This window comes from Scyliorhinus torazame, chromosome 4 (assembly GCF_047496885.1).
Source record: "Scyliorhinus torazame isolate Kashiwa2021f chromosome 4, sScyTor2.1, whole genome shotgun sequence".
NCBI lineage: Eukaryota > Metazoa > Chordata > Chondrichthyes > Carcharhiniformes > Scyliorhinidae > Scyliorhinus > Scyliorhinus torazame.
The window spans coordinates 353,659,573-353,682,835 of record NC_092710.1 but is presented as its reverse complement, the minus strand read 5'-3'; the positions used below and the strand labels follow the sequence as shown (position 1 = coordinate 353,682,835).

The window sequence follows — 23,263 nt, the reverse complement described above, 5'->3', positions numbered from 1 at the left end:
CCACAGCTGCCACTACCTCCGCTTCCCCCTCCACTGAGGGCATCATAATCACATTGAGGAGCCTCCGCACATTTGTATTTAGCTGCCTACCCTTCACAAATCCCGTCTGGTCCTCATGAATCACCCCAGGACACAGTCCTCAATTCTCGTAGCCAGCACCTTAGCGTCAACATCGAGGAGCGAGATCGGTCTATACGACCCACATTGGAATGGATCCTTGTCCCGCTTCAAGATCAAAGAAATCAGCGCCCTGGAATGAACAGTTGCTGTAGTTCCTCCATGCATTCCTTGAATGTTTGCCATTGTCTATCCACTGTAATTCCTTTAAGTAACTCCCCAATCTATCAAGGCCAACTCACGCTTCATATCATCATAGTTCCCTTTATTAAGATTCTGCACCCTAGTCTCCGAATCAACTACTTCACTCTCCACCCTGATGAAAAATTCTACCATACTATGGAGTGAAAAGTCACCTCGTGCTCTGATCTCCGAAGATAGACTCCAACGACGGAGTTAAAACTATCTTGTGTTCTGATTTTGGAGGAAAGGGACTAACGATGGAGTGAAAACTCACCTCGTGCTCTGATCTCCGAGGACAGAGGGAGTCCAGTTCATCAAAGAAGATGACACAAGGTGCCGAGTTGCTGGCTCGCTGGAAAACCTGGCGGACGGCACGCTCACTCTCCCCCACGTACTGCAATTAAAACAAACAGGTTATTGAACAGCAACACCATTAACAGACACAACCTTCACAACATTGTGGATCTTGGCAAACCATCTCTCCCATCAACACAAGAGGCTAGGATTCTGGGCTTGACATTCCCCAGATTTTCTCACTTGTAGGAATCAGTCTCAAAGCACAACTTGCTTCGGTTTGCATTTGGTTGCTCCAGTGCCATGATGTTACACTGAGAGATGTGCTGAAATATCCAGCTGACATTCCAGTACAGTGCTGGGGAATGCTGCACTGTCCAATGTGCTGTGCAGGAATGATAAGCACTGAGCAGGGAGGGGATATGCAGCTCTGATCAAGGGAGCCCCATGTTGAGATGTTTCACACACACTGCCCAGCCAGCACAACAGCTTGTCACTCACCATGTTTAATAGCTCAGGGCCTTTCACAGAAATGAAATTCAATCCAGACTCATTCGCAACAGCCTAAAGACAAAAATATCAAACAACAATCAATGTAAGGTACGTCGGAACGGGAGGTCCTTCAGTCTGCCCCGCCTTTCAAGAAAATTATCCGCTTCAAAACCCCCCCCCCCCCCACTTATTTTGAAATGGTGTCCTCGGTTCTAAACTACTCAACCAGGGGAAACACCTTACCTGCATCGACCCCAAATATCCGGTTCAGTATTTTAATAATAATAATAATCTTTGTCACAAGTAGACTCACATTAACACTGCAATGAAGTTACTGTGAAAATCCCCTAGTCGCCACATTCCGGCGCCTGTTCAGGTACACAGAGGGAGAATTCAGAATGTCCAATTCACCTAACAGCACGTCTTTTGGGACCAGTGGGAGGAAACCGGAGCACCCGGAGGAAGCCCACGCAGACACGGGGAGAACGTGCAGACTCCACACAGTGATCCAAGCCGGGAATCGAATGTGGGACCCTGGAGCTGTGAGGCAACAGTGCTAACCACTGTGCTACCGTGCCGCCCATATGACCAGAGTTGACTTGTTAACCAATCAGCCCCTTTTCCGATGCAGTATAACTTGTTCTTCCCTTTGCGGTGGGCATTCTTCCTTTCGTCTTGATGTGTACACGAAGAAAACCTGCAAAAGCATGTCTCTCTTTCTCAGTAATACTCAACCAAGTGATACCTCCAGAATCGGAGCAGTGCAGTCACTTCTGAACTTGTTGATGCTTCGCCAGGTAGGACGATCGACTGAATCCCTTCCCACAAATGGAGCAGGTGAACGGATTCTGACCAGTGTGAGTTCGCTGGTGTGTCAGCAGTTTGGAGCTGTGAGCGAATCTCTCCTCACACACAGAGCAGGCGAAAGATCTCTCCCCAGTGTGAAGCCGAGTGGTTTCAATTAGATCACCTCTCATTCTTCAAAAGTCTCGAGAATACAGACCAGGTTTGCCCAGTCCCTCTCGATAGGTCAGCCCCACCAGCCCCTCAACAAGTCTGGTGAATCTTCATTTCACTCCTTCTATGGCAATAATATCCTTCCCAAGGTAAGGGATCAAACCTGAACACAGTTCTCCAGGTGCAGTGAGACAAGACTTGGCGACTCCTGTCCTCAGATCCTCTGGTGATAAAGGTCAATGTAACCTTAACCTGGCTAATTGCCTGCCGCACCTGCATGTTAGCCTTCAGGTGAAATGTTGCCGAGGAAACCCAGGTCCTTTTGTCCATCTACACTTTCTCTCCTCTCTTACCGTTTAAGAAATACTCTGCACATCTGTTTCTCCTGCTAAAGTGGATTACCTCACGTTTTTCCACATTATTCTGCCATGCTCTTGCTCACTCACTAACTCCTCTTTCACTCACTAACTCCTCTTTCACTCACTAAGTCCACTTTCACTCACTAAGTCCTCTTTCACTCACTAAGTCCTCTTTCACTCACTAAGTCCTCTTTCACTCACCAAGTCCTCTTTCACTCACCAAGTCCTCTTTTACTCACCAAGTCCACTTTCACTCACTAAGAGTCCTCTTTCACTCACTAAGTCCACTTTCACTCACTAAGTCCACTTTCACTCACTAAGTCCACTTTCACTCACTAAGTCCACTTTCACTCACTAAGTCCACTTTCACTCACTAAGTCCACTTTCACTCACTAAGTCCACTTTCACTCACTAAGTCCACTTTCACTCACTAAGTCCACTTTCACTCACTAAGTCCACTTTCACTCACTAAGTCCACTTTCACTCAGAGTCCTCTTTCACTCACTAAGTCCTCTTTCACTCACTAAGTCCTCTTTCACTCACTAAGTCCTCTTTCACTCACTAAGTCCTCTTTCACTCACTAAGTCCTCTTTCACTCACTAAGAGTCCTCTTTCACTCACTAAGTCCTCTTTCACTCAGAGTCCTCTTTCACTCAGAGTCCTCTTTCACTCAGAGTCCTCTTTCACTCAGAGTCCTCTTTCACTCAGAGTCCTCTTTCACTCAGAGTCCTCTTTCACTCAGAGTCCTCTTTCACTCAGAGTCCTCTTTCACTCAGAGTCCTCTTTCACTCAGAGTCCTCTTTCACTCACTAAGTCCTCTTTCACTCACTAAGTCCTCTTTCACTCACTAAGTCCTCTTTCACTCACTAAGTCCTCTTTCACTCACTAAGTCCTCTTTCACTAACTAAGTCCTCTTTCACTCACTAAGTCCTCTTTCACTCAGAGTCCTCTTTCACTCAGAGTCCTCTTTCACTCAGAGTCCTCTTTCACTCAGAGTCCTCTTTCACTCACTAAGTCCTCTTTCACTCAGAGTCCTCTTTCACTCAGAGTCCTCTTTCACTCAGAGTCCTCTTTCACTCAGAGTCCTCTTTCACTCACTAAGTCCTCTTTCACTCAGAGTCCTCTTTCACTCAGAGTCCTCTTTCACTCAGAGTCCTCTTTCACTCAGAGTCCTCTTTCACTCAGAGTCCTCTTTCACTCAGAGTCCTCTTTCACTCAGAGTCCTCTTTCACTCAGAGTCCTCTTTCACTCAGAGTCCTCTTTCACTCAGAGTCCTCTTTCACTCAGAGTCCTCTTTCACTCAGAGTCCTCTTTCACTCAGAGTCCTCTTTCACTCAGAGTCCTCTTTCACTCAGAGTCCTCTTTCACTCACTAAGTCCTCTTTCACTCACTAAGTCCTCTTTCACTCACTAAGTCCTCTTTCACTCACTAAGTCCTCTTTCACTCACTAAGTCCTCTTTCACTAACTAAGTCCTCTTTCACTCACTAAGTCCTCTTTCACTCAGAGTCCTCTTTCACTCAGAGTCCTCTTTCACTCAGAGTCCTCTTTCACTCAGAGTCCTCTTTCACTCACTAAGTCCTCTTTCACTCAGAGTCCTCTTTCACTCAGAGTCCTCTTTCACTCAGAGTCCTCTTTCACTCAGAGTCCTCTTTCACTCACTAAGTCCTCTTTCACTCAGAGTCCTCTTTCACTCAGAGTCCTCTTTCACTCAGAGTCCTCTTTCACTCAGAGTCCTCTTTCACTCAGAGTCCTCTTTCACTCAGAGTCCTCTTTCACTCACTAAGTCCTCTTTCACTCACTAAGTCCTCTTGAAGCCGCTTTGCATCTTCCTCACAACTCACATTCCTGTCTAAACTTGTGGCATCCACAAACTAGAAAACATTACATTTGGTCCTCACATTCAAATCATTGGTATATATTGTAAATAGCTGGGTTCCTCGTGATACGTCACTCAGTCGGCCCTGCCAACGCATGAATCAACTGCTTATCCCAAACTAAAGGAGATGCAAGGTGCAGTCTCACTTCTCTGGAAAGGGTTTGCCCACTGTCCCTCCTTATCCAGTGAGTGCAGTGCCCCAACTCACAGCAGCAAGCAGTCAGTTTCTTACCAAAGCCTTCACATTGACCACTGCTTTGCCCCTCTCCTGCCTTCTAGTCTTTTTCCCACTTCCCTACACAAGGTTTTCAAAGTAAAACCAGAGGACGTAATCTGAAGGGGACAAAGGCTTTGGAATGGAAAATGTGAGTCAAGGGACTTTCACAGACAAAATCAACCGAATAGCTTCCTTACCGATGATGGGAGGGGCAGCAACAGCATCATGGAACAGAAGGAGGCCATTCAGCCCCTCAAACCTGTTCCATCATTCAGTGAGATCATGGCTGATCATGATTTAACTGCATATTCCTACCTTTGACCCAAATCCCTTAATACCATTGAAGAATAAAAATGCATTTTCTCAGATTAACATCTGACGTAGCATCAATTGCCATATGTAGCGGGAAATTCCAAAGCTCTACCATCCTTTGAGGAAATTCAGTAAAACCAGCTGAAAAGCCTGCTTCAGCCACGACTGGAGTCACTTCTGTCCACCACGCCTCAAGGGTGTGACGGTTTTCGAGAGGGTGCAGAAAAGATTTAGGAGAACGGCTCCAAGGATTCAATTCCATGGACAGATTGGAAAACCGGCCTCAGAAATGTTTGAGGTGCTCAGAATCCTGTGGGGGCCTTAATAGGTTATATAGAGAAACACCGTTGGCACAGACGGAAGGACAGAGAACCAGAGGATACCATTATACGGTATAAGGCTTTCAAACGGAGGAGAAAACTGGCAGGATTAGCTAGAAAAGGGGAGGGGTGTGGAGAAAGAGAGCAGGACTAACTGAGTTGCTCTTACAGAGAGCAATCCTGAGCATGATGGGGGAAATGGTCTCTTTCTGTCTGTATTCATGAATGATTCTATGGTGAACATTTCCGAATTTCACTTCCGAATGGCTTTGATTTTTATGTCATCATTGGCTACAGGAATAGTGCCAGAGGACTGGAGGATAGCAAATGTGGTCCCTTTGTTCAAAAAGGGGAGCAGAGACAACGCCGGCAACTATAGGCCGGTGAGCCTCACATCTGTAGTGGGTAAAGTCTTGGAGGGGATTATAAGAGACAAGATTTATAATCATCTAGATAGGAATAATATGATCAAGGATAGTCAGCATGGCTTGGTGAAGGGTAGGTCATACCTCACAAACCTTATCGAGTTCTTTGAGAAGGTGACTGAACAGGTAGACGAGGGTAGAGCAGTTGATGTGGTGTATATGGATTTCAGCAAAGCGTTTGATAAGGTTCCCCACGGTAGGCTATTGCAGAAAATACGGAGGCTGGGGATTGAGGGTGATTTAGAGATGTGGATCAGAAATTGGCTAGCTGAAAGAAGACAGAGGGTGGTGGTTGATGGGAAATGTTCAGAATGGAGTTCAGTTACAAGTGGAGTACCACAAGGATCTGTTCTGGGGCCGTTGCTGTTTGTCATTTTTATCAATGACCTAGAGGAAGGCGCAGAAGGGTGGGTGAGTAAATTTGCAGACGATACTAAAGTCGGTGGTGTTGTCGATAGTGTGGAAGGATGTAGCAGGTTACAGAGGGATATAGATAAGCTGCAGAGCTGGGCTGAGAGGTGGCAAATGGAGTTTAATGTAGAGAAGTGTGAGGTGATTCACTTTGGAAGGAATAACAGGAATGCGGAATATTTGGCTAATGGTAAAGTTTTTGGAAGTGTGGAGGAGCAGAGGGATCTAGGTGTCCATGTACATAGATCCCTGAAAGTTGCCACCCAGGTTGATAGAGCTGTGAAGAAGACCTATGGAGTGTTGGCCTTTATTGGTAGAGGGATTGAGTTCCAGAGTCAGGAGGTCATGTTGCAGCTGTACAGAACTCTGGTACGGCCGCATTTGGAGTATTGCGTACAGTTCTGGTCACCGCATTATAGGAAGGACGTGTAGGCTTTGGAGCGGGTGCAGAGGAGATTTACCAGGATATTGCCTGGTATGGAGGGAAAATCTTATGAGGAAAGGCTGATGGACTTGAGGTTGTTTTCGTTGGAGAGAAGAAGGTTAAGAGGAGACTTAATAGAGGCATACAAAATGATCAGGGGGTTGGATAGGGTGGACAGTGAGAGCCTTCTCCCGCGGATGGATATGGCTGGCACGAGGGGACATAACTTTAAACTGAGGGGTAATAGATATAGGACAGAGGTCAGAGGTAGGTTCTTTACGCAAAGAGTAGTGAGGCCGTGGAATGCCCTACCTGCTACAGTAGTGAACTCGCCAACATTGAGGGCATTTAAAAGTTTATTGGATAAACATATGGATGATAATGGCATAGTGTAGGTTAGATGGCTTTTGTTTCGGTGCAACATCGTGAGCCGAAGGGTCTGGCTCTAACTTTTACAACATGTGCCCTTGTCCAAGACACTCCAACCACTGAAGAGAGCTCCTTTCCAACTACCATTGCAATCCTCCTTAACATTGTGCAAGCTTTGATCAAATTGCTTGCGCAATCTCTCCTCTCAATTTAACCCTCAAGATTCAGTGTTATTCTGGTAAATCTAACAGCCAGAGTCACAGCTACGGAATTCACTGAGGAATTGGATCTGTGATGCCTCCTAGCTGTTCAGGGCCACACACTGAGAATGGACACCAGCGAAAGCATTCAGTCAAAGGGGATTATCATGAAGCAATATGCTGACCCTGTGGCCTCAATGTCTCTGAAGGAGCGCTGTACACTGGGCTTGGTCGCATTCGTCACCCCTGGTTAGCCATCATGTGATGATCTTCACTCCTTCCAGTCACTCCTGTCTCACCTAAAGATTCTATACCCCAGAATGTTAAGCTGCCAGTCCTACCCTTCCCTTAACCATGTCTGTGATGGCAACAATGTCACAATTGCAATTGTGCCAATCCACACTCAGCAGTTTTACCCAATGCACTCCGTGCATTAAAGTAAAGACCATCCAGTCTCATCTTACTCACGACATTCAACATAGCTGAACTCACTCTGACTTGCTTCCTTTACGACAGTATGATGTGTTTCTACACTGTGTCCCCCTCCCCTTGCCAAACTAGTTAAAAAATTAAGCATTGGTAAACTAATGAATCATAATTACTTAATTATAATTTAGAGGGGTATCTAAGCCAGAGATCGGAGAGTACTGTATTTAGCTTTCACATTTATAGTAGAAATCTAGTGCTAGGAAACAGATAGTTAACAGTAGCTTTAAAAAAAAACTTTAAACTTTAATTTACTAATTAATTGACGCAATGTCAGTTAGAGGGGTGCAGTGCTCTGACTGTGAGATGTGGCAGGACCGGGAGGCTTCCAGCGTCCCGGATGGCTTCATCTGCAGAAAGTGCACCCAACTGGAGCTCCTCACAGACCGCATGGTTCGGTTGGAGCTGCAGTTGAATGCACTTAGGAGCATGCAGGTGGTGGAAAGCGTCATAGATCGCAGTTATGTAAATGTGGTCACACCCAAGGTGCAGGCAGAGAAATGGGTGACCACCAGAAAGGGCAGGCAGTCAGTGCAAGAATCCCCTGTGGTTGTCCCTCTCTCGAACAGGTATACCCCTTTGGATACTGTCGGGGGGGGGGGGGGGGGGGGATAGCCGATCAGGGGAAGACATAAGCAGCCAGAGCAGTGGCACCACGGCTGGCTCTGATGTTCAGAAGGGAGGGTCAAAGCGCAGAACAGCAATAGTCATAGGGGACTCTATAGTCAAGGGCACAGATAGGCGCTTCTGTGGACGTGAAAGAGACTCCAGGATGCTATGTTGCCGCCAAGGTGCCAGGGTCCAGGATGTCTCCGAACGGGTAGAGGGCATCCTGAAGGGGGAGGGCAAACAGGCAGAGGTCGTTGTACATATTGGTACTAACGACATAGGCAAGAAGGGGCATGAGGTCCTGCAGCAGGAGTTCAGGGAGCTAGGCAGAAAGTTAAAAGACAGGACCTCTAGGGTTGTAATCTCGGGATTACTCCCTGTGCCACGTGCCAGTGAGGCTAGAAATAGGAAGATAGAGCAGCTAAACACGTGGCTAAACAGCTGGTGTAGGAGGGAGGGTTTCCATTATCTGGACCACTGGGAGCTCTTCCGGGGCAGGTGTGACCTATATAAGGACGGGTTGCATCTAAACTGGAGAGGCATAAATATCCTGGCCGCGAGATTTGCTAGTGTCACACGGGAGGGTTTAAACTAGTATGGCAGGGGGGTGGGCACGGGAGCAATAGGTCAGAAGGAGAGAACATTGAGGGAGAACTAGGGAATAGGGACAGTATGGCTCTGAGGCAGAGCAGACAGGGAGAAGTTGCTGAACACAGCGGGTCTGGTGGCCTGAAGTGCATATGTTTTAATGCAAGAAGTATTACGGGTAAGGCAGATGAACCTAGAGCTTGGATTAGTACTTGGAACTATGATGTTGTTGCCATTACAGCGACCTGGTTGAGGGAAGGGCAGGATTGGCAGCTAAACGTTCCAGGATTTAGATGTTTCAGGCGGGATAGAGAGGGATGTAAAAGGGGTGGCGGAGTTGCGCTACTGGTTAGGGAGAATATCACAGCTGTACTACGGGAGGACACCTCAGAGGGCAGTGAGGCTATATGGGTAGAGATCAGGAATAAGAAGGGTGCAGTCACAATGTTGGGGGTTTACTACAGGCCTCCAAACAGCCAGCGAGAGATAGAGGAGCAGATAGGTAGACAGATTTTGGAAAAGAGTAAAAACAACAGGGTTGTTGTGATGGGAGACTTCAACTTCCCCAATATTGACTGGAACTCACTTAGTGCCAGGGGCTTAGACGGGGCAGAGTTTGTAAGGAGCATCCAGGAGGGCTTCTTAAAACAATATGTAGACAGTCCAACTAGGGAAGGGGCTGTACTGGACCTGGTATTGGGGAATGAGCCCGGCCAGGTAGTAGAAGTTTCAGTAGGGGAGCATTTCGGGAACAGTGACCACAATTCAGTAAGTTTTAAAGTGCTGGTGGACAAGGATAAGAGTGGTCCTAGGGTGAATGTGCTAAATTGGGGGAAGGCTAATTATAACAATATTAGGCGGGAACTGAAGAACATAGATTGGGGGCGGAGGTTTGAGAGTAAATCAACATCTGTCATGTGGGAGGCTTTCAAGTGTCAGTTGAAAGGAATTCAGGACCGGCATGTTCCTGTGAGGAAGAAGGATAAATACGGCAATTTTCGGGAACCTTGGATAACGAGAGATATTGTAGGCCTTGTCAAAAAGAAAAAGGAGGCATTTGTCAGGGCTAAAAGGCTAGGAACAGACGAAGCCTGTGTGGAATAAAAGGAAAGTAGGAAGGAACTTAAGCAAGGAGTCAGGAGGGCTAGAAGGGGTCACGAAAAGTCATTGGCAAATAGGGGTAAGGACAATCCCAAGGCTTTTTACATGTACATAAAAAGCAAGAGGGTAGCCAGGGAAAGGGTTGGCCCACTGAAGGATAGGCAAGGGAATCTATGTGTGGAGCCAGAGGAAATGGGCGAGGTACTAAATGAATACTTTGCATCAGTATTCACCAAAGAGAGGGAATTGGTGGATGTTGAGTCTGGAGAAGGGTGTGTAGATAGCCTGGGTCACATTGAGATCCAAAAAGACGAGGTGTTGGGCGTCTTGAAAAATATTAAGGTAGATAAGTCCCCAGGGCCTGATGGGATCTACCCCAGAATACTGAAGGAGGCTAGAGAGGAAATTGCTGAGGCCTTGACAGAAATCTTTGGATCCTCACTGTCTTCAGGTGATGTCCCGGATGACTGGAGAATAGCCAATGTTGTTCCTCTGTTTAAGAAGGGTAGCAAGGATAATCCAGGGAACTACAGGCCGGTGAGCCTTGCGTCAGTGGTAGGGAAATTACTGGAGAGAATTCTTCGAGACAGGATCTACTCCCATTTGGAAGCAAATGGATGTATTAGTGAGAGGTAGCATGGTTTTGTGAAGGGGAGGTCGTGTCTCACTAACTTGATAGAGCTTTTCGAGGAGGTCACAAAGATGATTGATGCAGGTAGGGCAGTGGATGTTGTCTATATGGACTTCAGTAAGGCCTTTGCATGGTCCCTCATGGTAGACTAGTACAAAAGGTGAAGTCACACAGGATTAGGGATGAGCTGGCAAGGTGGATACAGAACTGGCTAGGTCATAGAAGGCAGCGAGTAGCAATGGAAGGATGCGTTTCTGATTGGAGGGCTGTGACTAGTGGTGTTCCGCAGGGATCAGTGCTGGGACCTTTGCTGTTTATATATAAATGATTTGGATGAAAACGTAACTGGTCTGATTAGTAAGTTTGCAGACAACACAAAGGTTGGTGGAATTGCGGATAGCGATGAGGACTGTCAGAGGATACAGCAGGATACAGATTGTTTGGAGACTTGGGCGGAGAGATGGGAGATGGAGTTTTTTCCGGACAAATGTGAGGTAATGCATTTTGGAAGGTCTAATGCAGGTAGGGAATATACAGTGAATGGTAGAACCCTCAAGAGTATTGAAAGTCAGAGAGATCTAGGTGTACAGGTCCACAGGTCACTGAAAGGGGCAACACAGGTGGAGAAGTTGGTCAAGAAGGCATACGGCATGCTTGCCTTCATTGACCGGGGCATTGAGTATAAGAATTGGCAAGTCATGTTGCAGCTGTATAGAACCTTAGTTAGGCCACACTTGGAGTACAGTGTTCAATTCTGGTCGCCACACTACCAGAAGGATGTGGAGGCTGTAGAGAGGGTGCAGAAGAGATTTACCAGACTGTTGCCTGGTATGGAGGGCATTAGCTATGAGGAGCGGTTGAATAAACTTGGTTTGTTCTCACTGGAACGACGGAGGTCGAGGGCGACCTGATAGAGGTCTACAAAATTATGAGGGGCAAGTGCTGCTGGGAGAGGTAAGTGCTGTTTAAAAAGTTCCTTACCTTGCAGGTCAGCCGTTAGTTTCGGGAGTTCAGTGCCGGGAGCGGCCACAGGGAGCAAGTGCTGCTGGGAGAGGTAAGTGCTGTTTAAAAAGTTCCTTACCTTGCAGGTCAGCCGTTAGTTTCGGGAGTTCAGTGCCGGGAGCAGGCCTATTGGCTGACTGTAAATCAGGAAGGATACAAAAGGTGTGGCTGAAGAGCCTTTAGAAACAGGGTGCTGGAAGCAAACAGAGTGTATCTGAGTTTGGGTAAGGCTGAGTTCGGGTAAGAGGTGAGTGAGGGCTGTGTTTTTTGGAGTTTGGTGTTGAGTTTCCAAAAAAAAAAAAACCCAATTAATTAAGTAAATTAATTAACTAGTTAAGGGAATTTGGTGCTCATCTTAAGGAGGTGCAGAGAAGCAGACCTGTGAGGGAGTCTCGGAGCAATTACATCACAGCCAGCAGGTAAGTGATTGGCTTGTGACTGGTAAGTGATTTTTCTTTTCTCTCTTTGACTTTCTCTTAGCTGTGTAGTGTAGTTCAAATTTAACTTCAGGTTTAAGTCATGGCAGGAGAGCTCAGACCCGTGTCATGCTCCTCTTGTGAGATGTGGCAATTCAGGGACCCTTCTGGTGTCCCTGACTCCTTCATCTGCAAGAAGTGTGTCCAACTGCAGCTCCTGTTAGACCGCTTGACAGCTCTGGAGCTGCGGAGGGATTCACTTTGGAGCATCCGCGATGCTGAGGAAGTTGTGGATAGCACATTCAGTGAGTTGGTCACACCGCAGATTAAAATTACTGAGGCAGATAGGGAATGGGTGACCAACAGACAGAGGAAGAGTAGGAAGGCAGTGCAGGGATCCCCTGCGGTCATCTCCCTCCAAAACAGATTTACCGTTTTGGAAACTGTTGGGGGAGATGGCTCACCAGGGGAAGGTGGCAGCAGCCAGGTTCATGGCACCGTGGCTGGCTCTGCTGCACAGAAGGGCGGGAAAAAGAGTGGCAGAGCTATAGTGATAGGGGATTCAATTGTAAGGGGAATAGACAGGCGTTTCTGCGGTCGCAAACGAGACTCCAGGTTGGTATGTTGCCTCCCTGGTGCAAGGGTCAAGGATGTCTCGGAGCGGCTGCAGGGCATTCTGGAGGGAGAGGGTGAACAGCCAGCTGTCGTGGTGCATATAGGCACCAACGATATAGGTAAAAAACGGGATGAGGTCCTACAAGCTGAATTTAGGGAGTTAGGAGTTAAACTAAAAAGTAGGACCTCAAAGGTAGTAATCTCAGGATTGCTACCAGTGCCACGTGATAGTCAGAGTAGGAATGACAGGATAGCTAGGATAAATACGTGGCTTGAGAGATGGTGCAAGAGGGAGGGTTTCAAATTCCTGGGACATTGGAACCGGTTCTGGGGGAGGTGGGACCTGTACAAATCGGACGGTCTGCATCTGAGTGGGACCGGAACCAATGTTCTCGGGGGTGTGTTTGCTAGTGCAGTTGGGGAGGGTTTAAACTAATGTGGCAGGGGGATGGGAACCGATGTAGGAAGTCAGTGGGGACGGAAACAAAAGGCAGGAAGGGAGAGTGTGTAAAGCATGACCAGAGAAAGCGGGCAGAGAGCAAGGAAAGTCTACATTAAACTGCATTTATTTCAATGCAAGGGGCCTGACGGGCAAAGCGGATGAACTCAGGGCATGGATGGGCACATGGGACTGGGATATTATAGCTATGACTGAAACATGGCTAAGGGAGGGGCAGGACTGGCAGCTCAATGTTCCGGGGTACAGATGCTATAGAAAGGATAGAACAGGAGGTAAGAGAGGAGAGGGAGTGGCGTTTTTGATTAGGGAGAACATCACGGCAGTACTTAGAGGGGGTATATCCGAGGGTTCGCCCACTGAGTCTATATGGGTGGAACTGAAAAATAAGAAGGGAGAGATCACCTTGATAGGACTGTACTACAGGCCCCCAAATAGTCAGCGGGAAATTGAGGAGCAAATATGTAAGGAGATTACAGATAGCTGCAAGAAAAATAGGGTGGTAATAGTAGGGGACTTTAACTTTCCCAACATTGACTGGGACAGCCATAGCATTAGGGGCTTGGATGGAGGGAAATTTGTTGAATGTATTCAGGAGGAATTTCTCATTCAGTATGTGGATGGACCGACTAGAGAGGGGGCAAAACTTGACCTCGTCTTGGGAAATAAGGAAGGGCAAGTGACAGAAGTGTTAGTGAGGGATCACTTTGGGACAAGTGACCATAACTCCATTAGTTTTAAGATAGCTATGGAGAATGATAGGTCTGGCCCAAGAGTTAAAATTCTTAATTGGGGCAAGGCCAATTTTGATGGTATCAGACAGGAACTTTCAGAGGTAGATTGGGGGAGACTGTTGGCAGGCAAAGGGACAGCTGGTAAATGGGAGGCTTTTAAAAATGTGTTAACCAGGGTTCAGGGTAAGCACATTCCCTTTAGAGTGAAGGGCAAGGCTGGTAGAAGTAGGGAACCCTGGATGACTCGAGATATTGAGACTCTGGTCAAAAAGGAGAAGGAGGCATATGATGTACATAAACAACTGGGATCAAGTGGATCCCTTGAAGAGTATAGAGATTGTCGAAATAGAGTTAAGAGGGAAATCAGGAGGGCACAAAGGGGACATGAAATTGCTTTGGCAAATAATGCAAAGGAGAATCCAAAGAGCTTCTACAGATATATAAAGGGAAAAAGAGTAACTAGGGACAGAGTAGGGCCTCTTAAGGATCAACAAGGATATCTATGTGCAGAGCCACAAGAGTTGGGTGAGATCCTGAATGAACATTTCTCATCGGTATTCACGGTGGAGAAAGGCATGGATGTTAGGAAACTAAGGGAAATAAATGGTGATGTCTTGAGAAGTGTGCACATTACAGAGGAGGAGGTGCTGGAAGTCTTAAAGCGCATCAAGGTAGATAAATCCCCGGGACCTGATGAAATGTATCCCAGGATGTTGTGGGAGGCTAGGGAGGAAATTGCGGGTCCCCTAACAGAGATATTTGAATCATCGGCAGCCACAGGTGAGGTGCCTGAAGATTGGAGAGTAGCGAATGTTGTGACCTTGTTTAAGAAGGGCAGCAGGGAAAAGCCTGGGAACTACAGACCGGTGAGCCTAACGTCTGTAGTAGGTAAGTTGCTAGAAGGTATTCTGAGAGACAGGATCTACAAGCATTTAGAGAGGCAAGGACTGATTCGGGGCAGTCAGCATGGCTTTGTGCGTGGAAAATCATGTCTCACAAATTTGATTGAGTTTTTTGAGGGGGTGACCAAGAAGGTAGATGAGGGCAGTGCAGTAGACGTTGTCTACATGGACTTTAGCAAAGCCTTTGACAAGGTACCGCATGGTAGGTTGTTGCAGAAGGTTAAAGCTCACAGGATCCAGGGTGAGGTTGCCAATTGGATTCAAAATTGGCTGGACGACAGAAGACAGAGGGTGGTTGTAGAGGGTTGTTTTTCAAACTGGAGGCCTGTGACCAGTGGTGTGCCTCAGGGATCGGTGCTGGGTCCACTGTTATTTGTGATTTATATTAATGATTTGGATGAGAATTTAGGAGGCATGGTTAGTAAGTTTGCAGATGACACCAAGATTGGTGGCACAGTGGATAGTGAAGAAGGTTATCTAGGATTGCAACGGCATCTTGATCAATTAGGCCAGTGGGCCGACGAATGGCAGATGGAGTTTAATTTAGATAAATGTGAGGTGATGTATTTTGGCAGACCTACTCAGTTAATGGTATGGCGTTGGGGAGAGTTATAGAACAAAGAGATCTAGGAGTACAGGTTCATAGCTCCTTGAAGGTGGAGTCGCAGGTGGACAGGGTGGTGAAGAAGGCATTCGGCATGCTTGGTTTCATTGGTCAGAACATTGAATACAGGAGTTGGGGCGTCTTGTTGAAGTTGTACAAGACATTGGTACGGCCACACTTGGAATACTGTGTGCAGTTCTGGTCACCCTATTATAGAAAGGATATTATTAAACTAGAAAGAGTGCAGAAAAGATTTACAAGGATGTTACCGGGACTTGATGGTTTGAGTTATAAGGAGAGGCTGGATAGACTGGGACTTTTTTCCCTGGAGCGTAGGAGGCTTAGGGGTGATCTTATAGAGGTCTATAAAATAATGAGGGGCATAGATAAGGTAGATAGTCAACATCTTTTCCCAAAGGTAGGGGAGTCTAAAACTAGAGGGCATAGGTTTAAGGTGAGAGGGGAGAGATTCAGAAGGGCCCAGAGGGGCAATTTCTTCACTCAGAGGGTAGTGAGTGTCTGGAATGTGCTGCCAGAGGTAGTAGTAGAGGCGGGTACAATTGTGTCTTTTAAAAAGCATTTAGATAGTTACATGGGTAAGATGGGTATAGAGGGTTATGGGCCAAGTGCGGGCAACTGGGACTAGCTTAATGGTAAAAACTGGGCGGCATGGACTGGTTGGGCCGAAGGGCCTGTTTCCATGCTGTAAACTTCTATGATTCTATGATAGACAGAGTGGATAGTCAGAGGCTTTTCCCCAGGATAGAGGGGTCAATTACTAGGCGGCATAGGTTTAAGGTGAGAGGGGCAATGTTTAGAGTAGATGTACGAGGCAAGTTCTTTACACAGAGGGTAGTGGGTGCCTGGAACTCGCTGCCGGAGGAGGTGGTGGAAGCAGGGGCGATAGTGACATTTAAGGGGCATCTTGACAAATACATGAATAGGATGGGAATAGAGGGATATGGACCCAGGAAGTGTAGAAAATTGTAGTTTAGTCAGGCAGCATGGTCGGCATGGGCTTGGAGGGCCGAAGGGCCTGTTCCCGTACCAGCCTCCCCGAACAGGCGCCGGAATGTGGCGACTAGGGGCTTTTCACAGTAACTTCATTTGAAGCCCACTTGTGACAATAAGCGATTTTCATTTCATTTCATTTCCTGTGCTGTACTTTTCTTTGTTCTTTGTTCTAAACTCCTCCCAACAGCACTGGCAAACGTACCTGCAAGGATGTTGGTCCCAGTGTGGTTCAAGTGCAGACCATCCCTCTTGTACAGGTCCCACCTTCCCCAGAAACAGTCCCAATGATCCAAAAATCTAAAATCCTCCCTCCTGCACCAACTCTGAGCCACGCATTCATCTGCTCTATTTTACTATTTCTATAGCACGTGGCACCGGGAGTAAACCAGATATTACAACTTTAGAAGTCCTGCTTTTTAAATCTACTGCCGAGCTCCCTGAATTCTTGATGCAAGACCTATCATGCATTCTACCTACATCGTTGGTACCAACATGTACCATGGCCTGACTTTTCACTCTCCACTCTTTAGAATGTCCTGCAGTTGTTCAGTGACATCCCTAACCTTGGCCGGGAAGGCAAGACATCATCCTGGAGTCACGTCTTTGACCGCAGAATCACCAGTCTGCCCCCCTGACTAATGAATCCACTATTACTCTTCCTGGAGACTTCCTCCCCCCCGTATAGTTGTCGGTTGTGGTGTCTGAAGTTTGGCTCTGACTGCACTCCTGGGGTACCAGCGCCCTCATCAGCTTTCAAAGTGGAATACCGATTTGTGAGTGGGACCCCAGGGGATTCCTGAATGACCTGCCTGTTCTCCCTGGACTGTCCAGTGCGCACCCATTTCCTTTTTTCCCCCATGTCCCTCGAGCTGTGGTGTGGAGGGCTCACAGGGAACTCACCTTGGCCAACAGTGTCTTCCCACAGCCTGGAGGTCCGGCCAGAAGCACGCCAGCCGGGCTGGACAGCCCGAGCAGTTGGAAATGTTCAGGGTGTTGGATTGGAGCCTGGAGAGAGAGAAAATGAGAGAAGCTGAGAGCAGAAGACAGCAACAACAAACGCCCACAGCACCCAACCAGCACAAGGCCCTGGTCGCAGGACAGATTCAACACAAGGGAAAACTCATAGTGGAAGCATTGAAGGAAGAGCACAAGAGGGAGAAGGCAATGCTGACCAGGGCGAGACACAGCTTTGTATTCTTTCATGAAAAGTGGCTGTGACGGGCAAGGCCACTGGCCTGGACAGAGAGACTTGCTGGACCATTTCAGAGGACAGTTAGGAGTCAACCACATTGCTGTGGGTTTGGAGTCACATGAAACTATCATCGATTGTTGTAAAACCCATCTGGTTCACTGATGTTCTTCAGGGAAGGAAATCCGCCATCCTTACCCGGTCTGGCCTACCTGAGACTCCTGACCCACAGCAATGTGGCTGACTCTTAACTCCCCCCTCAAGGGCAATTAGGGACGGGCAATAAATGCTGGCCCAGCCTGCAATGCCCACATCCCATGAACAAATAAAGTCAGGACAGTGACGTCAGCTGAATATTCGAGGTTGATGATCTTTCATCGCCATACAGATCCTGTCTGCCCTGATCATTTTCTCCAGTTCTCTCGCTCTATCTGCCACAGTCCCAGCATCTGTGGTGGTTTACCCTGTTGCCTCTATGTCACTGCCTGAACCCTCTATCTCTCTCTTCTCCACCTCGATCAGAAGCTCATTTGGAGGATTTCTTCATTAATCTGTAAAGCCTCCATAGTCCCAGATGACCATAGGCTGCTTTCCCCTTTGAGGGGGAGAGCTGACTGGTGGCGATTTAACCAGAGGGTCACCACATCTCAGGCGAAGGGCAAGGTTCAGAAGGCGGGGCCTTCACGAATAACCTTAGCCTGGACAGGAATTGAACCAACCTCGTTGGCCTTGCTCTGCTTCACAAGGCAGCTGTCCAGCCAACTGAGCTAAACCGGTCTCCTGTAAGTTCTCCTTGTGTATTTAAGATGGCATTCAGCACAGAACAGACCATTGGGCCCAACTGGTCTGTCCTGGTGTTTGCTTTTTTTATTCATTCATACTTATTGAGTGTCTCGGTGTTTACTGAGACAGGTTAATGCTGAGGAGCCTCGAATGATCAGCACAAGGTGCGGGCAGGCAGGGAGGGTGGAGAGAGAAGCGTTGGCTATAAACAGCACCATGGAATTAGGAAACAGTCTAAGTCACATGCCAACCCCAGTTCTGGCAGGGTTTGGGCTCGGCGCAGTATACCAGAATGGCCATAGACAGCTCCTCACGGACATCTTCCAGAGCTCCAATATCGGCCCACGTCACATCCGGCACGGTGGCAAATCCTTCCCGCTTAGCTGATGGCTGCACCACTGAGAGAGAGTTGGTGAAATCCGCCATCTCTATACACAGCTTCTGGAGCTCCTCTGCTGGGACAGGGGACTGATCCTTCAGCAATGCACGCAGCCTCTCAAACTGAGCCTGTGAGGGAGGAAACAAAAGTCAGAGGAGAAAGCAAGTGAGACACACAGAGTGACAGAAGAGGAGTAGGGAGAATGAGTGCCAGAGCATGTTATGGGCCAGGGTTTAGAACACTCCAAAGTCTAAAACTGTTTATTGATTTTGGTTACAATAAGCACAAGAGCCTGTCCTTCAGGCGTTATTCAACAGACTTCTGAGGCGCTTTTAATAAAATAAAAACCAAGCTTTATTCTAAGAATTTAGTTAACATTTGTATAAATACACACAGCAAGACTTTTTATCAACTACAAACATGAAGACCCCACACAGCCACAGTAATCTATGTATAATCCTTAATGAATTCCCCCTTAACTGTTCCAATTCAATAACAAAATCCACGTAAAACCAGAAACCCCTTTTCAAAGGCGTGGCCCAGCAGACGGCATCCGCACTGGAATAATTGATACTCTTTTCAAACAGCAGGTTTGAATTCCTTCCAGAAAGCAATTATCCCTTTTAAGTTACCAAGCAGTCTGGAAACAGCTTTTAACATGAAGATACAGAGACACTTCTTTCAACCTGTGCAGTTCAAAACCAGTCCAAATTCAAAGCCACAGTAAAAATTCTCAGAGCCACAGCCCAGCTCCACCCACACAATGACATCACTGAAGCCATGTGATAAGACAAAAACATTTCTTATAGGGCCACTCCCATGACAAGCAAGAGTGAGCCAAGAGGACTTGTTGTAAAAAGAGATGGCATGAGAGGAGAGAAAGAAACGCAAGAGAGAAAGTCACAAAAAAGTTAGTAAACAGGTGCAGTGAGTAATTAAGACGGTTGATGGAAAGCTATCCTTTATTAAGACAGGAAGTTATGTTTCTGTTATACAGGGCATTGGCGAGACCACATCTCAAACACTGGTGTGCAGTTTTGGTCTCCTTATTTAAGGAAAGCTGTAAATAGGTTGTAGGTGGTTCAGAGGTTTACTGGATTGCTACTTGGAATGAGTGGGCTGTCTTAAGAGAACAGATTGGGCTTGTTTCCACTGGAGTTTAGAAGATGCCTTGATTGAAGAATATCAGATCCTGAATGGTCTTGACTAGGTGGACGTGGAAAGGATGTTTCCACTTGTGGGTGAGCCCAGAACTAGGGGGCACTGTTTTAAAAATAGGGGTTGCTTTTTTAGGACAGAAATGAGGAGAAATATTTTGCTATCAGATTATTGTGCCACTTTGGAACTCTGCCTGAGAAGGTGGTGGAGGCGGAGTCCTGTTAGGCAAGGGAATTAAAAGGTAATGTGGGAATGTGGAATTCAACACGCAATTCGAGTCAGGATCTTTGAATGGTGGGACAACACCCATGCACGTTGTTGTTGCAAAGAATCAAAACTGAAACAAAAAGACATGAGGTGAGAGAAGAGCAAACAAACTGACAGAATCTGAAGCTAGCTGCATCTCTGCGCACACATCCTTCGGTGCAAGTGTCGCATTTACGTTTATAACCACACTCGAAGTGTACACGTTATTGTGCCTGGGTCTGCGTGTCTACCCTTTACTGCTCCTCATCTACATGGGACGCCTCAGTGACACCAACCACAAACCTGGGTGTCAGGAAAACGAAAGCAGTTTTAAGGGATTCATATTTGTCTTGATAAACATTAGAAATAAGGTATAGTTTTAGGTGTATTTAATTCAATGACTGGGCCTGGATGAGTAAAACCTATAGTTAGATTCATATTGGACCAAGGTGTTTGTGTGTGTGTGTGTGTGTGTGTGGGAGTTGTTTTAATTCCAACTGTAATTCTATTGTTCTTAAAGAGGAAATAAACCAGCAATGGTTGCTTCGCAACTGGGCCTTCTACGGTTCAGAAGCTTTTAAGTTTTAATTTAGCTGAATGTGATTGCAACTGGAGATAGGTAGTGAGCAAGAAGGCAGCTCTCACAGCTCTGCTAGAAGCAGTGGGTTTTAGAATGTTAAAGGAGGAATACTTTTCTCAACCTTGCAAGAAGAAAAGCCATACTATAGAGTAATGGTTAAGAAAACAGGTGGTGCTCGGGGCAGCACAGTGGCTCAGTGGTTAGCACTGCTGGCCCATGGTGCCGAGGACCCGGGTTCGATCACAGCCCAGGGTCACTGTCCGTGTGAAGTTTGCACATTCGCCCCGTGTCTGCGTGGGTCTCACCCCCACAGTCCGAAAAGATGTGTAGGTGAATTGGCCACGCTAAATTCAGGAGGAGAGAGAGGCAGATGGTCTGGCCTTTGCCTCCTTGGTAGCCCGGCGATGGATACTACTGGCTTGGAGGGAGTCTAGGCCTCCGAAGTCAGAGGCCTGGTTAACCGACATGGCGAGCTTTCTCGGCCTGGAAAAGATCAAGTTCACCTTGAGAGGGTCGGTGTCATGTAGCCACCTGAGTTGGCCAAGTCCCTATGTAAAATGGAGAACAGCAAAGGCTGCAGAGAAATTCAGCCAACACAGGTAGAAACCAGCAGGTGCCCTTTACTGTATATTAAACTCTGCAAAAGCCCAGACAGCATCGATACAAGCAGCCACCTGCATAATAATATAGCAGCCATCTACATACTAATAGGCAATCCCCGGGAACAATCGCAACATTTGGGACAAACAAAGCAAAGCCAGACTCCTCGGCGCCAGCAGGAGCCAACACAAAAGAAGTTAACGGACATCTCAAGACCGCCCATCGATCAGGGAACCGCTCCAGTATTGGAGAAATCAAACCAAGCGCTTGGAACGAAGTCCAATCACCTGGAACCAGGTACAGGGTCCGCCCCGAAAGGCGGGAAGCTCCTGGGGAATATATAAAGTTAAGCCCCCAAGTTCAAATCGTTCTTCTTGGCCGGGTCACCCAGCAACGCGAACCAACCTTGACCGGTTCAACTGCTGCCGAAATCCAGTAAGTCTTAAGTCAACGCTCGCTACGAGATAGGCGCTCCTAGCTACCAATCCGTAACAACTTCGAATCCCGCAGACTCAGAACCCGAACGAAAGGCCATTTGTTCCTCTGACCTGGTGGGCCAGTCCGAAGCTAAGTATAGGCCTGTTAGTCGTAGAAGTAGCTTAGGCGTAGAATTTGTGCATGAGTAGTGATTTACGGTGTATAATAACTGTGCTTTGACTTGGATCTTACAAATCGGTGTATTGAGTTATTGATCATTACTTGAACTTGAACCTCGTGGCGGTATCATAAAGATACCTGGCGACTCGAGAGCAAAGGTTATAAAACAGAGCCAATTGAACCAACCAAAAGTTAGGAACAGTCAGGGTTCGCCCGGAGGTGGCAACCATTCATTGACTTCTCTGCGGAGAATTAAGCGTCAGCGGGTGGGGCGGGGTTAGGGTAGTATAGAGTAGGGGGTTAAATAGGCGGGCCTTGGAGGGACGGATGTCGGCGGTGCTTTTTGATTACTGTTCTTTGTACTCTATTGTTTTGTACTGTGGTTGTTTGTTATGCCAAAACTACCTCATTAAAAATTGTTTGTTAATAGAGGGAGGGCAGTGAAAGTTTTCCAGACAGATTCCTGGGGTGACAGGATTGTCGCATAAGGAGAGATTGGACTGTGTCAACTGGAGTTTAGAAGAACGAGGGGGCATCTAATTCAAACATATAAAATTCAGACAGGGCTGGACAAACTGGACGGAGGAATGTAGTTTCCTCTGGCTGGGGAGTCTAGAACAAGGGGTCACATTCTCAGAATACAGGGTAGGCCACCTCGGGCTGAGATGAGGAGAAATTTCTTCCCTCAGACGGTGGTGGTCCTGTGGAATTCTCTACCACAAAGCTGTGGAGGCCAAATCACTTAAAAGAAGGAAATAGATAGATTTCTCGACTCAAGGCATCAAGGTGTATGCGTGGGTGCATGGTGTTGAGATGGAGGTCCAGCTATGATCATACTGAATGGCAAACAGGCTCGAAGGGTTGAAGGGCTACTCCTATTTTTTATATTTCTATGAAATTCAGGGGAATGAACTTTCGGGAGGTAGGGCTGAAGCCCTGCGAGGTGGACCACTGAGTTGGGAGTGACTTTTGGAGAGAACGCCAAGGCAATATCTTTGAAGGTGAAGACTGGAATCCCTCATGAGAGGCCCAGTTTCAGTAAGATTGGTTGACTCTGTGTCTAGTAACATCTGTGTTGGTTGTTGAGAAATCCGTGGACTCTGCCTTGGTTGCAATTGCCACTTGTGCAGTGTGGTATGGTCGACAACAATCTGTCTATTAATTCATGCATGGGCAGCATGGTGACGCAGTGGTTAGCACTGCTGCCTCACAGTGCCAGGGACCTGGGTTCGATTCCAGCCTTTGGTGACTGTGTGGAGTTTGCATGTTCTCCCCGTGTGTGTGTGGGTTTTCTCCGGGTGCTCCAGTTTCCTCCCACAGTCCAAAGATATGCAGGTTAGGTGGATTGGCCATGCTACATTGCCCCTTATTAGCCAAATGTTAGGTGGGGTTAGAGCAGGGATTGGGCCCAGAGTGGGAGCTCTTTCACAGGGTCAGTATAGACTCGATGGGCCGAGTGGCCTCCTTCTATGGCTACACATGTACCTCATATTAACTGAGAAAATTTTGTTCATGGATTTATCTTGATGTTTTATAGTTATTTTTGTTTTATTCTATTACCAAGTGTCATGAATCTCAAACTTTGTCCACTTTATTGGTCCCGAACTGATCTTAC

The 23,263-nt window shown here is 47.1% G+C and overlaps 1 protein-coding gene across 1 annotated transcript in view; it reads right to left on the bottom strand.

Annotated features, from left to right (window-relative positions):
• nvl (nuclear VCP like) overlaps positions 1-23,263 on the bottom strand; it is a 368,828-nt gene that overhangs the window by 117,246 nt on the left and 228,319 nt on the right. Inside the window, exons 12-15 of the mRNA XM_072500597.1 lie at positions 18,377-18,595; positions 17,017-17,121; positions 1,096-1,158; positions 575-694 (exon numbers count right to left, since the gene is read on the bottom strand). Coding sequence (XP_072356698.1) covers positions 575-694; positions 1,096-1,158; positions 17,017-17,121; positions 18,377-18,595 — 507 coding nt within the window. The remainder of the gene's footprint in view (positions 1-574; positions 695-1,095; positions 1,159-17,016; positions 17,122-18,376; positions 18,596-23,263) is intronic.